The sequence below is a fragment of the Podarcis filfolensis genome (assembly GCF_964270895.1).
Source record: "Podarcis filfolensis genome assembly, chromosome: 11".
Classification (NCBI taxonomy): Eukaryota; Metazoa; Chordata; class Lepidosauria; order Squamata; family Lacertidae; genus Podarcis; species Podarcis filfolensis.
In genome coordinates this window covers 61,862,338-61,879,825 of record NC_139613.1, presented here as the reverse complement: position 1 = coordinate 61,879,825, position 17,488 = coordinate 61,862,338, and the positions used below count along the sequence as shown (strand labels likewise).

At 43.6% G+C, this 17,488-nt stretch overlaps 2 protein-coding genes across 29 annotated transcripts in view; one reads left to right on the top strand and one right to left on the bottom strand.

The window, feature by feature from the left end:
- Positions 1-6,632, top strand: part of ENTREP1 (endosomal transmembrane epsin interactor 1) — a gene marked incomplete at its 5' end in the record, with an annotated part of 40,783 nt that extends 34,151 nt beyond the window's left edge. For both annotated transcript variants that reach the window (XM_083576900.1, XM_083576899.1), the window contains 3 exons: positions 2,801-2,950; positions 4,670-4,959; positions 5,810-6,632. In XM_083576900.1, the coding sequence (XP_083433026.1) occupies positions 2,801-2,950; positions 4,670-4,959; positions 5,810-6,010 (641 nt within the window). In that variant the 3' untranslated portion in view covers positions 6,011-6,632. The remainder of the gene's footprint in view (positions 1-2,800; positions 2,951-4,669; positions 4,960-5,809) is intronic.
- Positions 6,633-9,854: 3,222 nt separating this feature from the next.
- APBA1 (amyloid beta precursor protein binding family A member 1) overlaps positions 9,855-17,488 on the bottom strand; it is an 85,746-nt gene continuing 78,112 nt past the window's right edge. For 25 of the 27 annotated variants that reach the window (XM_083576749.1, XM_083576743.1, XM_083576751.1 and 22 more), the window contains one exon: positions 9,855-14,253. In XM_083576749.1, the coding sequence (XP_083432875.1) occupies positions 14,182-14,253 (72 nt within the window). In that variant the 3' untranslated portion in view covers positions 9,855-14,181. The remainder of the gene's footprint in view (positions 14,254-17,488) is intronic. The other 2 variants (XM_083576755.1, XM_083576738.1) reach the window with 1 other exon arrangement.

The window sequence follows — 17,488 nt, the reverse complement described above, 5'->3', positions numbered from 1 at the left end:
AGCAATGTGGAATGCAAGTACCATCTGTGGGTTAGCTTTAAGGTGTTTTCTCTTATTCGGGCAGAAATAGCTTGAAAGGGGGCTTTTTGCCACATTCCTTCCCACAATCCTTCATCAATCCCTTCTCCCAAGTCTCTTTCTCATCTAGTCTTCAACATGGAGGGCTTTGAGGTTGAAAAATTTACAATCACTTTATAGATTAAAGCAATTAGACCATTACCTCTAGGGTCTCTGGTATATAAAATATTTTCAAATGTAGTTAGTGACTTCGTCCCTTGTTTGCAGATTTCTGTGCTACTTATAAAATGGATGACTTGATGGATTACCATCCAATTGTGGGAAAAGTTTTGAACCATTTCTTGTAGTATTAATCCAAACAAAGGGGTGTTTTCTTTGTAAAAGTCTTTAAGCCAAAACAGGCCCACATTTTCCCATTTTTCAAAGGGGAATGTTCTGTCTCTATTATAGAAAGTAGGGTGAAATGCCAATGGTATTACAGGAGAAAGCTGAGAGGCCATCCTTGGGAACCATTTCTTCCACACTTTTAGATTAGATAATAAAGAGGGGTCTTCTAGCTCAGTAAATTTTTTAAATTAATTTGCCAAAATGGGACCCCTCTTACTGAATTCTGTTCATTTGGGTTTTTCATATTTAGCCAAGCTATTTGTTGAGATCCTTGAATTACCAGAAAAATGCTATGTAGATGGGCAGCTGCATACATGGTATTAATAATAATAATAATAATAATAATAATAATAATAATAGGCCGGGCTCAGAGCGGCTTACAAGCAATAATAAAAACAAGTTAAATGATTACAACTTAAAAACAAAATTAAAAAATACAACATTAAAATATTGAAACATTAAAATATTAAAATGTAGCCTCATCGCAGAAGGAGAAGGAAAAGAAAAAAGAAAGAGAGGGAGGGAGGGAATCAAATTGGCTCCAAGCCAAAGGCCAGGCGGAACAACTCTGTCTTACAGTCCCTGCGGAAAGAAATCGGATCCTGCAGGGCCCTGGTCTCATGAGGCAGAGCGTTCCACCAGACCGGAGCCAGAGTTGAAAAGGCTCTGGCTCTGGTTGAAGCCAATCTAACTTCCTTAGGGCCCGGGACCTCTAGGGTGTTGCTATTTATGGACCTTGAGGCTCTCCGTGGGGCATACCGGGAGAGGCGGTCCCATAGGTACGAGGGTCCTAGGCCGTGAAGGGCTTTAAAGGTCCAAAGCAGCACCTTAAATCTGATCCTGTACTCCACCGGGAGCCAGTGCAGCTTGAAAAGCACTGGGTGAATATGCTCCCATGGCAGAGACCCCGTGAGGAGTATTAGGTACTGCCACCTCCTTTGGCTGGTTTATATAATGCTTTATATGGTAACCTTGGTCTTTTATTCTGGTGTATAAATTTTAGAAGCATGTTTTGCCAATTTTGTAATTTTTTGTCTTCTATGGTTATTGGTAAGAATCTGAAGAGGCACCATCATTTTTATAGTGGCGATTTGGCCCAACCATGACAGCGAACCCTTGCTCCAAGTTTTCAATTTTTGTCTAATCTCTCGGATCATTGGACCAAAATTAAGCTTTTCCAAATTTTGAAGGACTCAACCGACTCAAAGTCTTTATTTGGTTTTGGTAGCACTATGATGTGTGTGCTTTTCCAAGTTCCATGTATCAGGCAATGATCCTTTATATCTGTAAATATTTCAGCAAGAATGGGACCTTATATCATTTTTGTATTACAGTTGAACCTTGGTTTTTGAGCTTCTCAGAAGCCGAACAATTCGGAACCTGAAAGCCGAAAACCCAGAAGTAATTGCTTCCGTTTTTGAATGTGCCTCGGAGGTTGAGCAGCTTCTCCACTTTTTCAATGCATTTTGCCAACCGCCCTTTGATCCTCAGTTTTTGAAAGTTTCAGAAGTCAAAGAGTCTTCTGGAACAGATTACATTTGAAAACCAAGGTTCCACTGTATTACTGAAGGAATGAACTTGGCCTTTTCTTTTTGTCCACAATGTTTGCTTCTTTGTGTTTGACAGATTTGAGATGGTACTCCTAATCTTTAATTGTTTTTATTTTGTCTTTCTGAATTAACTCCTTTTTCTATGGACCCAGCTGTTCAACTGGGGTGATGTCAGATTCAGATTAAGTGAGCCTTTGTGCACAGGACTGAGATGTAGCCCTGTGCTACCTGGCAGGTCATTCAGCCTATAGAAGTCTCCTGTGGTCTACTCAGACCATGTGGAGGGTCCATCCCAAGAAACCTGCAATGGTAGGAGGACGCTTGCTGTTGGATGGGGGGGGGGTAGAGGGTGAGGATAGGGAACCAGCTCACCATGATAAGAATGTATCTAGTAGGGCTTTGGAAGCCTTTTGTTCTGTAGATGTGAACGTTGTCACCTATGGTACCAGCTGCTTCATGAAATGACTGAATAATGCCCTAACATTTCTAAGATGTTTTGCTTAAACTTTGGTTCCTTGAGTAATGTGAACATAATTTTGCCAGATGTGACACACACACACAGTAAAAATGTTTTTGGATGTTGCTTTAGAATGCCCTGTTGGTGCTACCTGTGACAAGGAGTATTTTTTCTCTTTTACAAATAACTTAGTGTGAGTAATACATAGTTTTTAAAAAATAATAATTGCTTGGGAGCCAATATTTGATTTAGAAATAGTCATAGAAATCTGTTTGAAATAAATATTAATACATGTCCCGAGGATCTTTTTTTCTACACACTTCATTACATGCAAGCTTATTCTAACTGATTTTCTTTTCCCTTCTGAGTTGTTACTTTGTTTTTGCAGTAGGTGGTGATGAACGTAATTCTATAACTGGAGAGACCACCTTGCATCCGGATGCCAGTTTAGTCCCTGCAGGAACCTCCAAGACAGTCCTCAAGCCTCTCAGGAAACGATCAAAAAGTGATCCTGTGCTGCATGGATTTCCACCAAGAGGTGACTGGGGTTTTCCTCTAAGGAAATTTACTATAGCTTTCAGTTGTGGACCCACTCACTTTTATTTTCAGCCAGTGGACGGGAGTGAAGACCTAGACTCTGACCCTGTTTTTGCCCAATTGGGCAGTTCAAATTTTGGTGTTAGCAGGTTATCCTGCCATCCACAGTGGCAAAGGAGGTCCCAGTTGCCAGTCACGACAAATAGGCTTTTTGCCCCCCTGGTGGAAGAGGGGAAGCCGTGCTAGGCCGCAACTGCTGCCCACCCAAGAGCCAGGTAAGCAGCCATTTCGGGCTGCAAAATAAAAGAGGTCTGCAGTGGTACCTTAGCTTACATACGCTTCAGGTTACATATGCTTCAGGTTACACACTCCGCTAACCCAGAAATAGTGCTTCAGGTTAAGAACTTTGCTTCAGGATGAGAACAGAAATCGTGCTCCGGCGGCGTGGCAGCAGCAGGAGGCCCCATTAGCTAAAGTGGTGCTTCAGGTTAAGAACAGTTTCAGCTTAAGAACGGACCTCCGGAACGAATTAAGTACTTAACCCAAGGTACCACTGTATTTGCATTTAAGACTTTTTGATCTGTAATTGGACTGATGCCTTGGAGAAGCAAGTTAACTAATGTAAAAATTGTGTGTCTGTTTGTCTGTCTTGTTAGTGTGTATTCCTTAGTAGTTTCTTAATCCTAGCAACAATTTTGTAAAATACATCTTCAGGGATGTCATTTTGCATACTACTACAAATAGTAGATGAAGTGTTAGGCCTGTATTTGCACTTTACCATTCAGATACTGTAGTTTTCTGTGTCTGACACTGCTGTTTGCTAAATTTGTTTAGTCCAAAAGTGGGGGTCATCTTATACATAGATGGTGAATGCACAGGGCTTGGGCCCTGGTGCAGGTGCCCGGGTTCTGGTTCTTGAAATATGGCAACCCTAACTTGGGCCAACTGCTGCAAAAAAAAAAAAAAAAAGCTCAGGAACTTAAGGCAACTTCCCTCAAAAAACAACTTGGGGTGACCTCCTCCCAAAAAGCTCAAAGTTGTTCTATTTGATGTTTAAAATACTGATTTCTTAATTTTGGGTTCAAAAAAATAGGGGTCGCCTTATAGTAGTACTATCACAAACAGTTTTACCATCTTATTTTCTGGTTATGAGTTGCCGGTCTAGTGGCAGAGTTAAAGCCCATCCAATGAATTTTTGGCAAATACAGGATTTGAACTGAAGTCTTTTGGGGCCAAAGCCAGATCAAGTTTCTGGAACAGAGCTAGAAAATACTAATAACTTCTTAAGCATCTGTTCCAGTCTGTTGTATGCCTATTCTATACAATACTAATATTTAGAATTATTTGAAGCCACCATTAAATTTCACGCCAACTACGTTTTCTGCATCTAGTAAGCAGTCAAGACTGCTATCATGCAATCCAAGGCAATATTGTGCAAGTTGCAAGTAGTATGGTTGAGTGTGGATGACCATAGTAAGTCATAATAAAAACATATACTTCTCTGAAATATATGTATCCTTAATACTGATTGACTCTACACTTTTGTAAGACCTATGATTATCAGGTTCCCTTTTTTATAGCTAAAGACAGCTGATCTGCCTTATTCTTTTGGGAGGTAGGAGGGTTTGGCAAACATCACATGCTCTGCTGTGCACAATTCGAAGTGCTGGATGCAAGCCTACGTATATGCTACCCAGAAGCATTTCCTTTTTCTTTTCAGGTCCAGTGCTGAGTTGTGAAGCTGCTACCCAAACAGAATTAAAACCAGAACTAGCTACTGTCACTTTGCGAAAGAGTCTGAGAGCAAAGGCCTTGCGCTCACGGCCTCGGTCTTTGATAGACTACAAATCCTACATGGATACTAAACTGCTCGTGGCAAGGTTTCTAGAGCAGTCGTCCTGCACCATGACCCCTGACATACATGAACTAGTGGAAGACATAAAATGTGTTTTAAAATCAGATGAGGAGCACATGGAGGAAGCCATCCACAGTGCCAGCTTCCTTGAGCAGGTAATTGATTATTGCAGCTGAACTCCTATGTTCCTTCACTGCAATTGACATATCTGACAGCAAGAAGGATAAACAGATGCTAACTTCATGTGGAGGTAGTGATCATGTTAATGCAGGAAAAAAACTCATTATATACTGATGTAGTACTACTGACAAGTATGGAATAATATTTTACTCACTTGGAAAATAACCAAAAGGACTATGATACTTGTGAATGAAGCCTCCAAACTCATTTAGCAAAACATAAAAATATGGACCAGCCCCTTTGATTATCTGCAGCCCTTTAAAGTCTGGAGCTGGGAGGTGGATAAGTCTTAGATACACAAATAACACCACAAACAGGGGAAGAAGAGTATGTGCTGGGGGAATGGATCGTCTCTTAATATATCTGCTTTGGTTTGCTAGGTTACTATCAAATACGAGATTATTTCCTGCTTGTCCAATTCCATACTGAACTAGGAAAGGAGTGGAAATGGCTCAAGTTTTGAAACCAGCCTGTTTGCCATAGGCCTCTTGTTGCTTTTATCCTAAAAAAAAAAAATCTTTTTAAAAAGCAAAGTGGATGCAACTCATTTGTCTGGATTACTGAACAGTTTTGCTATCGTTAGGAGTAAGTGCTATAGACCCATCAATAAAAGACTAAATTAGAGTCTTTTTAGGTAGCATTCCAAATAAATAAAGTTATGTGACTTGACTCTTTTTCAACATACTGAATGGCCCATTTTAGTGTTTTAAGATTGTTGGGATTTTCATAATGAGAAGTAACTGTTTTCCTCCCTTGATATAAAAATGTGAATGGAAGGTGTTATAAGGTAAACAAAACTGTACTTTCCCACCCTTTTTTGTGAAGGTAATGATCCCTGCGTGTTCATCTGCATCAAAGGCATATACGCTGCCTTTTAGAAGGCACCCAGGACTCCTGCACTTGGAGAGCTGTGGGGATGTGAGTACTTTTACTACAGCAGAAACCCGGCGGCTGGAGAGAACACAGAGGTCAGAGCCTGAACGGCCACATAGTCTCATTGGAGTTGTACGCGAAACAGTGCTCTGAACTAATAGCTATGAGTACTTTTATCAGATGCAATGAACAGACCAGAAAACCACTCTGTGAAAAAACAAGTTAATCTGTATTTCATACTTATTGCTGCTTTTGGAAACAATACTTGAGGACACTGTTGGAAGAGGTTACTTCTAGGAAAACCTCAGAATGTTCCAATTTGAAGCTGTCTTTAAATCAAGTATATTCAGGTGCAATTTGTATATATGAGAAGCACTTTTATTGGGTGTTGGGAAGAAATAAGAGCATGTGTTCGAAGATGTTTTGAAGCAACTGATTCGTTCTACTTAAACTTCTGTAGAAGGGCTTTATGCCTCCAGTAGCTGTGGTTTCACTTGCGATCTGCAGTTAATTGCTTGTGTTTTGTCTCCAAGGAAATATGTGATAGAGTTAGCCATTGGAATTGATGTCAAACTAAAAGTGTTCTCTCTCCTCCACCCTTCTCTGGAGATCAATTGGTGCTATACACTCATTAGCAGATGAATCACACCCTCAATCACAACTATTCAGCTGGATAAATACGTAATGGAAAACACCAATGTTGTCCACATGTGTTAAGAGTAAAAACAAAATTAATATAAAGAGTTTACAATGGGCCTCTCAGCCATTGAATGAACTTGGCTTTAATTTTTTGAACATGCTACCTGAAAGTGTTAAGGAGATAAGGAGAGCCCTCAGAAGAGCGTACATTGCTGTCCCATTCAGGAAAAAGGCTAAGGTGAAAGTACAAGCCACTCTAGCAAGGAAGGACTCCACCTCTGAGTGTTTTCACTACCCTTGGTTGAACAATATACCGTATTTTTCGCTCTATAGGACGCACTTTTTCCCCTCCAAAAATGAAGGGGAAAAGTGTGTGCGTCCTATGGAGCAAATGCAGGCTTTCGCTGAAGCCTGGAGAGCGAGAGGGGTCGGTGCGCACCGACCCCTCTCGCGTTCCAGGCTTCAGGAAGCTATCCGCAGGCTTGCAGACAGCAGCCCGAGTCCTGGGGAGCGCTGCACTGCGCACCCCGGGCTTTGGGCAGCTATCTGCAAGCCTTTGGAGCCCGGCGGGAGTTCCCGCCTGGCTCCACAGGCTTGAAAGACAGCTGCCTGCAGCCCAAAGCCCAGGGAGCATGGCCCTGTGCACCCCGGGCTTCGGGCAGCTCTCCGCAAGCCTGCGGAGCCCAGCAGGAGTTCCCGCTGGGCTGCCAAGGCTTGCGAATAGCAGCATGCTGTCCCCGAAGCCAAAACAACGAGGCAGGGTGCTGCGCAGCCCTCCTTCTCGCTGTTCCAGCTTCGGGACGGCTGCGCAAAGCCTCCGCAGGGTGGCGGGGTGAAGGCGCCCTGCAGAGGCTACAAAGGATGTCCCCGAAGCCTCAAGCCTTTGGAGTGCAGCTGCGCTCCAAAGACTTCAGGGTTCTTTGAGGCTGGCGGTGGGGGAAAGCAGCGCATGATGCCGCAATCAGCTGAATGGAAGCCAAGGGCCTTCTGCACTCCAGTCAGAGCCAAGTGGCCCTCCTTCTTACCCTACAGGTGTCAGGCATTGAGTACCTGCTCTGGTCCCTTCCAGCCAGTGAAGAAGGGGCAAGTGGCAGCAGGGCCCCAGCAGGCAAGGCGTTTGCTTCCGGGGCTCATGGTGCTTCCTAATGCTAGACCTAGGTTAACAAACCTAGTGAGCTTTTTCACTGAGAAGGCATTTCATTTGGCTCTCCCTGGTCCAGCTCTCTAGTGCCATGGTCAGATCACTTCCTGGTGCAACTGGACTTCTCTGCGACCCTTCCCCTCTGCAGGGAGGTAGGACCAATTCAGATCATCTGCCCCCCTGCCACTTAATGGATCCAAATGGTTTCAGAGAGTGGTAGGGGATGCTTTATCCCATGTTGATGGCCTTTCAACTGGTTCCCTGGTGGCCCGCTGGAATGTGGAGTTAACCAGGACTATCGACTGTCTGGCTCTGAAGCATCCACTCCGATTGCATGGAGCCAAGACAGCCCATGGTTTTCCCTGGAGCTGAGGGCGATGAAACAATCGCTGAGACGGCTAGAGCGCCAGTGGCAGAAAACCCATTTTGAATCGGACCGGACATGGGATAGAGGTCAACGTCGAGCCTACCAAGTGACTATAGCAACGGCGAAGAAGACCTTCACCGCCTCTATTGCATCTGCAGAAAACAGCAGCAGGAGACTCAGGTGGTTCGCAGTTTAAAGGAACCATTGGGCCCCGGTACGGGTCACATGATCTCCTGCAATTATTTTGCGAAGTCTTTTTTGCAGATAAAGTCGTTCAGATGCAGAAAGACTCCACTGTGGGAGCAGGGCCGGGGCGGGAGAGTGCTAGAGTCCTGTCTAGTCTGGTTGCGTGGAATCAATTTCAATCTGTTACCTCTGAGAATGTGGATAGGCTGCTTGGACGAGTGCAACCAACCACCTGTCTCCTTGATCATTGCCCATCCTGGCTCATAAAAGTGAGCCGGGAAGGGCTGGGCTGCCTCTGGGTTCCGTCCTCTCCCCCATGCTTTTCAACATCTACATGAAGCCGCTGAGAGAGATCATCGGGGGGGGGGGGGGTTGGGCTGGGTCAGTATGCGGATGCTACCCAGCTCTACCTCTTTCAAATCAACCAGTGAAGGTCCTGTGTGAGTGTCTGTAGGCGGTTGGAGGATGGATGGCGGCTAACAGATTGAGGTTGAATCCTGACAAGACAGGAGGCGGGCTGGTGTGGAGGACTCCCTGGTCCTGAATGGGGTAACTGTGCCCCTGAAGTATCAGGAGCGCAGCCTGCGAGTCATTTTGGACTCCCAGCTGTCCATGGAGGCTCAGGTCAATTCTGTATCCAGGGCGGCTGTCTACCAGCTCCATCTGGTATGCAGGCTGAGACCCTACCTGCCCGCAGGCAGTCTTGCCAGAGTGGTGCATGCTCTAGTTATCTCCCGCTTGGACTACTGCAATGCGCTCTATGTGGGGCTACCTTTGAAGGTGACCCAGAAACTACAACTAATCCAGAATGCAGCAGCCAGACTGGTGATTGGGAAAGGCTGCCGAGACCACATAACACTGGTCTTGAAAGACCTACATTGGCTCCCAGTATGTTCCTGAGCACAATTCAAAGTGTTGGTGCTAACCTTGAAAGCCCAGTATACCTGAAGGGGCGTCTCCACCCCCATCGTTCAGCCCAGACACTGAGGTGCAGCGCCGAGGCCTTTCTGGTGGTTCCTTCACTGCAAGAAGTGAATTTACAGGGAACCAGGCAGAAGGCCTTCTCGGTAATGGTGCCTGCCCTGTGGAACACCCTCCCACCAGATGTCAAACAAAAAAACCACCAAACTTTTAGAAGACATCTGAAGGCAGCTCTGTTTAGTGAAGCTTTTAATATCTGAAGGAATATTGTATTTTAATCTTTTGTTGGAAGCCTCCTAGAGTGCCTGGGGAAACCTAGCCAGATGGGCAGGGTAGAAATAATAAATTTCTTAATCTTATGTAAAGCACTCCTTTTAAGTTGTTTGTGAGACATAACTATTTCAACTATTTCAAAGTACAATTACACTAATCTCTTTAGATGTTAAAAGTAAATTATGCTTCATAATGTTCTTCCTCACTCTGTGCATATTTGTAGGGCAAAGCAAGTGATTTTCACCAATATTCTTTTATGTCAAAAAATGGAGGGCTGAATCATTAATTGCAGCTTCTTGTAAAAGTGGGAGTTGTTATGACCATGGAGAGTTCTCTGCCCAACATGGATACAAATATTTATGGGGTTCTGGAAGGTTGTGGAAATGGAAATCCATTAATAACAAGATAGTTCAATCAGAATAAACCTTCCTAGTTCAGCATTCATGAAGTTTTGGCTATAACCTAATGTCTTTTTTGGTTTGTTTCATTTTTTATTGTTGCAAATCTTACAGACATTAGCACTCTGTTAAGTAAAGGAATGTAGCACACATGAATACATCACAACAAAACAGAGGCCAAAAAATTAAAAATAAAGTAAAAAAATAACCACCCCATCCCACCCACAAGCTGCATTACAGAGAATGGGGCCAGAAACCTGTGATAAGAGTCTGAGAAATTACATTCAGTAAATGTGCAGTACCAACATTCCAGGTTCACATTTATATGTAGAGAGAGAGAGAGCTCATCAAGTTTAGTGTTTACAAGAACAAAATTGTTACAAATACAATACTATACTTCTCCTGACGCATTTCAATGATTTCTATTCACCCTCTTTACAGAACAGTAGTATAAATTTCATATTATTTAGTACTGTGCTCAGTCCCTATGCATATATACATACACACACACACACAAACACGCTTGCCATCTTCAGACACTGATTTTTTTATTCCCAGAAGTACAAAGACCTCCCCTCCCTCTCCCCAAAAGCTTGTACTTGAAAAATCCCAAAACATATTGCAAATTATAATGCAATTCAGACACACACATAGAAAAATGGTAAATCAAGAGGCAATTTCAACTGTTTTGTAAACATGGAAGAATTAATAAAGTACACAAGTAGGCAACTATCATTCTTGCTGAGTTTAGCAAACTTGCAAGTATAAAATAAATTCTTCCTTTGATCCCAATACAGTACGTAATGCTTACTAGAATTTCTTAACAAGCTGTTAAAACATCAATTTTAACATAACCTTTCAGTCCATATGGTTCTTTAACACTGAGAGGTCTAGAGCTGGAAATCAGGTCACAAGTCAGATTCCCTATGTACAAGCAGCACAACACTGCAACCATGCTGAGAAATGTCCACATGAACCAGGTTGTATGTGAACACAGTTGACAATGTTTTTTGTAATTGTGACAGCACTTTCCCAAACTTCTGCAGTTCTAAGCAGCAGCAGCAGCGGTTTGTCTCCATGTCTGGCTCCCCCTTCCACTGCACCTGTGAGGCCCTGTGTGCAATAGCCCTGTGTGTGTGAAAGCAATGTGAAACTTACGATGGAGCAATAAAGGCCAAGCCCAAAGAGGTTTAGGACATTGATAATTTTACTCTCATGTAATAATTTGAAAGACATCGAGTTAAGGACATGGTTAAGTTTCCACCAGTAATGGTCTGATTTTATATATATATATCCATTCCAGTCCCATTTATATCCTAGTATCTTGGATGTTTAATAACAGCTGTGAAAAGATGCCTCTTGGCTAAACCTGAAAAAGAAATAGATCTATTCTGTGGGTCAACATGGTTAAGTGGTTGGGCTTTCAAGACCAGCTTTTCATTCAGGGATTTTCTGGAAAAGCTGTTCTGTATATAGAGAAACAAGATTTTCCTGACTGGGTGTCGATAAGATGAATAATGGCTTAGGACAGGCATAGGCAAACTCAGCCCTTCAGATGTTTTGAGACTACAATTCCCATCATCCTTGACAACTGGTCCTGTTAGCTAGGGATGATGGGAGTTGTAGTCCCAAAACATCTGGAGGGCGAGTTTGCGTATGCCTGGCTTGGGAGGAAGAAAGTGTGTTTCCTTGTGGGAAGCGGGAAGAAAGGGCTATCCGTTAGTTGGAGTTGGTAGAAAAAAATGGTGAACAACACTATGTATAATTTAATTTTATATGTTCTCTACATTTGCTACTTTTGCATTTAGTTAAGGAACTTAGGGGTTGTGTGCTGTTGTGTAAAGTCCATTCAAAACATCTTACTGAATCTAAGTAGCCTCAGACTAAGTACAAACTATGGCTGTTAATCTGGAATACCAGCATTACTATCTTTAGAGATCCCATGGCTTAGAATCCCTTTAATTTAATAAAAGAGTTGTGCAGTGTTGTTACTCTGAAGATACTCAATTCCTATATTTCTTTGCATCATTATTTGGCCTAGTCAAAAGGATACTGATAGTTCTCTTTTCTACTGCAACTCCCTATTTCAGAAGTGAAAATGCAATCCTTGCACGCTTCCCATTGTCCCGGTAGAAAAGCTGTAATGACATACACAAAATCCACATTTTTCAAGGCCATTTTTGAGACACAGTGCGGCTTTTTCTCCCTCTCCAACTTTTTGTTCATTTACACCACACTCCCCCTGCATCACAGCTAAATAACTTCAATAGGCTGTAAATCCTACAGCTGAAAATAATTCTTCTGGTTTTGCTTTGGAAAAAATGTGGCCAATTTTTTTGGAAAAAGACTTTGCTTACATACATTTGCTAATGGTTTCTTATCTAGCATGCTGTCCAGGTCCACACCACTTTGTGGTGGTGCAATAAAGCAACAGCATCTGACGCCGGCCAAAACATGCAGCCAAATATGCACAAGTCCTGCCCCCTCCAATGCAGAGTTGCCTCTTGGTTTCCGTGGGCTGAGGGGTTAGCCAAGTGAAGAAGATATTGTTGCTAGACTTGTCCAGGTTGAAATATTTCTCTCTCTCTCTTATTATCTCCTATAAGACTACTACAGAGTGAGTCTTTTAAAAGAGGCCCCGTGGAAAATGTGCACTCTGTATCCACAGGGCCTCTTTTAAAGGACTCACCCTGTATATGGGCAATATTATGCAACTGTACATGAACAATTCGTTTGTGAATAAAGAAAGGGAATTAACATTCCATTCCTTAGCCTCCCTAACAACTTGTGTGTATCGCAGGGCTTGGTTGTGGCTCAAGCATCTGTTACACAACCAGCTCCTTTCCTTCCTAGAACTTCCATGGCTGTAGTGGGAAGTAGGATCCACATGTAACACCCATGCAGGGCACTGAATCCCATCAGAATCTGCAACATGTGTGCATATCCATGCAACATGCAAACACCCCCAACCCCTTCCCCTGATATGGCAGTGTTGCCCAGGACAGTAAATTGGGCTGCCACTTTATCAGTAGTATTCCAGATTTCCTACCCCCTACACACAATATTAGGTTCCAGAAATGCAGCTCTCTTTCCTCCAAAGAATACTGGGACCCCTTGAAGAGCAACACATGTATTGTGAATGACACAATCTTTTGTGGGCTCTGCCCCAAAAAGGATCATGCCATAATAAATTTTTAAGTGTTTAAGGTGCCACAGGAGCATATTACAGTCTATGGACTCCTTTGATTTTAAATATTATGACCAAAGCCTTTTGGAATGCTCTTTCATTGCACGAGCATCTACAGTAAGTGAGCATACCCTTTTAGTATCCCAGGCATGGGATTAACTTTACATATATTTATATATATATTTATATATATATATTACAAAATAAATTAAGTTTATACCTTCCACTATTTTGCTATGGTCCAAAATTAATGAGAAATTTTCTTTAAAAAAAATTAAATACAAACTTTTGGACCAAAGATATGTTAGAAGTAAACTGGCTCAAAACAAAACCATTTGGAACTGCATGTAGACTTGCTGAAATACATAAATATCAAGCATACAATTTTAAAATGTGACAGCCTATCAGCCCACAGACACATTCATACATACACAAATGGAAAAAAAGTTAGAAAGTTAAGATCTGACAGCAGTATTGTCCACACACCCCACACTGTTTCTGGTGGACCACTCAATCTTAGAAAGTACCGAACAGAAAAGCCGTTGCAAGAAAAATCATGCTGCACATGGCAAATAGGAGACTTTGGGGAGTGTGTGAGGTGGTGGAGAAAGACCTTGCAGCATCATCTCTAGACAATGTACATTTTATTCCCAGAGGATTTTCAGCATGGGATGAGCAGAACCCAGCAGCAGGCCCCCTCCTCATAGACAGGTCTTGAGCTACATTAGGAAAGCAGAGCTCACCTGAAAGACAAGGTGTCATCTCATTTCCTTTTTCAAACACATCACAACTTTTTCTTTAGGGCAAAATTGTCAGCTTGTTGCTAACATACACCTAACAGCAGCTATGTAGGATAAAACAAATCTGTATCCTTTCTGTCACTCAAAGAAGAGAATTTTACCTATTTGGTAAAAAGAGCTTTCTAACTTTATTTTCTATCCTAACAGCCAGAGAGGCATAAAATGATGTAGCTGGAACAAGTGTGTGTGTGCGTGCGTGCGTGAACAAGAAATTCTTGGTTAGTTTTCTGTTTTGTGAAGAATTACATAAAACTAGTAGTAAAAAGGTGCAACCCAAAATGTCATCTTGTACACAGAATGATAAAAGGTGAGAAACAAGAGTGAGACATGTTGCTGCAGAAATAAAAATGCAGCACAAGAAAATTCCACTAACGAGGAAAAGTGTCTCCCCTGCACACTGGGTGCGACAACTTTAGATGTAAACCGGTTGTTCCTGTGCGGTCAAGAGTCTGTACATGGCAGCTGGCATGGTCTTCATATGAATCTGGACAAAGGAAAGAAAGACTGGCGTCAGTTTCATATATGCGTTTTCCAAACATTCACAGTTAGCCTTCTGAAAATCAAAGGGCTCCTTCCATCTGCGCAAGGGATTGAGACCTAGCAGAGGTTCCCACTGGAGGTGGAAGAATGGGATTTTAGCTTAGCTGAACTCCTTCCCTTGGCAGCTTGCCAGCTTGCCCCCCCACACTGTTGTGGAGGGTTTCCCATGCCTCTAGAACAGATTTGTGGGGTTTGCAGGGAGAAGGAAAAGTAAGCAAGGAAAATCCTGTGAATGGAGTTCTGCTTATGGAAATACTTCTTGCAACCCTTTGTGTTCAGGAATGAGGGAGATGTTCAACAAAAGGGGAAAGGAAAGAAAGTGTGTATCCTAAATTAAGGTACAGTACTTGAGTTTCTACATTTTTGCAAAGACTGCAACACCATCCATGTCGTCTAAGTTAGAAGTCCCACCGAACTCAGTGGGACTTACTGAGTTCAAGTAAATATAGACATCATCAGCAGATGCAAACTTTAACCAAATGGGAACAAGTGTGCTACAGTTATCTTCAGTATTTTCAGACCCAGGACACATCTCTAAGCATGTTTATTAATTTATTTTATAATAATCATTTATTTTTTCCTCCTCACTTGCATCATCTGTATTTCTTCATCTCCTTCCATCTTTAATACATCAACAAAAAGAAAACACTATGGTAGCATGGGGACTAGTTCAAGCAATTTTAAATTGGGCTATTATCAAATTGTGGGGTGCAACCTACCTCCACAGCTGTAGTGAATAATAATAATAATAATAATAATAATAATAATAATAATAATAATAATATATTTCTACCCTGCCCACCTGGCTGTGTTTCGCCATCCACTATGGGCGGCTTCCAACAAAAGATTAAAAAAAGATAAACAACAAACATTAAAAACTTCCCTAAATAGGGCTGCCTTCAGGTGTCTTCAAAAAGTCAGCTAGTTGTTTATTTCCTTGAGATCTGGTGGGAGGGCGTTCCACAGGGCGGGCGCCACCACCAAGAAGGCCCTCTGCCTGGTTCCCTGTAACCTCACTTCTCACAGTGAGGGAAACACCAGAAGGAAATGTACTGGGAGCCAATGTAGGTCTTTCAAGACCAGTGTAATGTGGTCTCGGCGGCCTTTCCCAGTCACCAGTCTAGCTGCCACATTCTGGGTTAGTTGTAGTTTCCGGGTCACCTTCAAAGGTAGCCCCACGTAGAGAGCACTGCAGTAGTCCAAGCGGGAGATAAATAGAGCATGCACCACTCTGGCAAGACAGTCTGCAGGCCGGTAGGCTCTCAGCCTGCGTACCGGATGGAGCTGGTAGACAGCTGCCCTGGACACAGACTTGACCTGCGCCTCCATGGACAGCTGGGAGTCCAAAATGACTCCCAGGCTGTGCACCTGGTCCTTCAGGGGCACAGTTACCCCATTCAGAACCAGGGTGTCCTCCACACCAGCCCACCTCTGTCCCCAAAATAGTACTTCTCTTGTCAGGATTCAACCTCAATCTGTTAGCCGTGATCCATCTTCCAACCGCCTCCAGACACTCAAACAGGACCTTCACCACCTTCACTGGTTCTTATTTAAAAGAGAGGTTGAGCAGGGTATCAAACCCCCTGATCTCCACCAGCGGCTTTATATAGTTGTTAAATGGCATGAGGCAAGAGGACGGAACTCTGAGGCTTGTGGTGAGAGCCCAGGGGTCTGAACACTCATCCTCCAACACCACTTTCTGGACATGACCCAGGAGGAAGGAGTGGAACCACTGTATAACAGTGCCCCCAGCTACCAGCCCCTCTAGATGGTCCAGAAGGATGTCATGGTCAATGGTATCTAAGGCCGCTGAGAGATCCAGCAGAACTAGGAAACAGCTTTCACCTTTGTCCCTTGCCCGCCGGAGATCATCGACCAGTGCAACCAAAGCAGTTTCAATCCCATGATGAGGCCTAAATCCCAACTAGAAGGGATCCAAATGGTCCACATCCTCCAAGCATGCTTGGAGTTCTTCAGCAACCACCCACTCAATCACCTTGTCCAAGAATGGAAGATTTGAGACTGGGCCATAGCTGGCCATATTGGCCGGGTCTAAAGATGTTTTTTTAAGAAGCTGTTTAATGACCGCCTCTTTCAGCGGGTCTGGGAAGGCTCCCTCGCGGAGGGAAGCATTCATCACCCTGCGAAGCCCATTAACTAGACCAGGTTTCCTCAACCTCAGCCCTCCAGATTGTTTTGGCCTACAATTCCCAAGATCCCTAGCTAGCAGGACCAGTGGTCAGGGATGATGGGAATTGTAGTCTCAAAACATCTGTAGGGCCGAGGTTGAGGAAGCCAGGCCTAGACCTTCCCGGCTCGCTTTTATGAGCCAGGATGGGCAAGGATCAAGGAGACAGGTGGTTGGTTTCACTTGTCCAAACAGCCTGTCCACATCCTGGGAGGTAACAGATTGGAATTGATCCCACGCAACTTGACTAGACAGGACTCTAGTACTCTCCCACCCTGGCCCAGCTCTCACGGTGGAGTCTACCTCTTTCCAAATCTGAGTGACTTTATCTGCAAAAAAACTTTGCAAAATTGTTACCAGGCCCCGATGGCAAAGGTGGTTCCGTTAAACTGCAAACCACCTTAAAGAGTCTCCTGCTACTATTTTCTGCAGATGCAATAGAGGCGGTGAAGAAAGTCCTCTTTGCTATCGCTATCGCCAGTTGGTAGGCTCGATGTTGAGCTCTAACCTGTGTCCAGTCCGATTCAAAATGGGTTTTCTGCCACTGGCGCTCTAGCCGTCTCAGCGATTGTTTCATCGCCCTCAGCTCCAGGGAAAACCATGGGCTGTCTTGGCTCCATGCAATCGGAGTGGACGCTTCAGAGCCAGACAGTCGATAGTCCTGGTTAACTCCACATTCCAGCGGGCCACCAGGGAACCAGTTGAAAGGCCATCAACATGGGATAAAGCATCCCCTACCACTCTCTGAAACCATTTGGATCCATTAAGTGGCAGGGGGGCAGATGATCTGAATTGGTCCTACCTCCCTGCAGAGGGGAAGGGTCGCAGAGAAGTCCAGTTGCACCAGGAAGTGATCTGACCATGGCACTAGAGAGCTGGACCAGGGAGAGCCAAATGAAATGCCTTCTCAGTGAAAAAGCTCACTAGGTTTGTTAACCTAGGTCTAGCATTAGGAAGCACCATGAGCCCCGGAAGCAAACGCCTTGCCTGC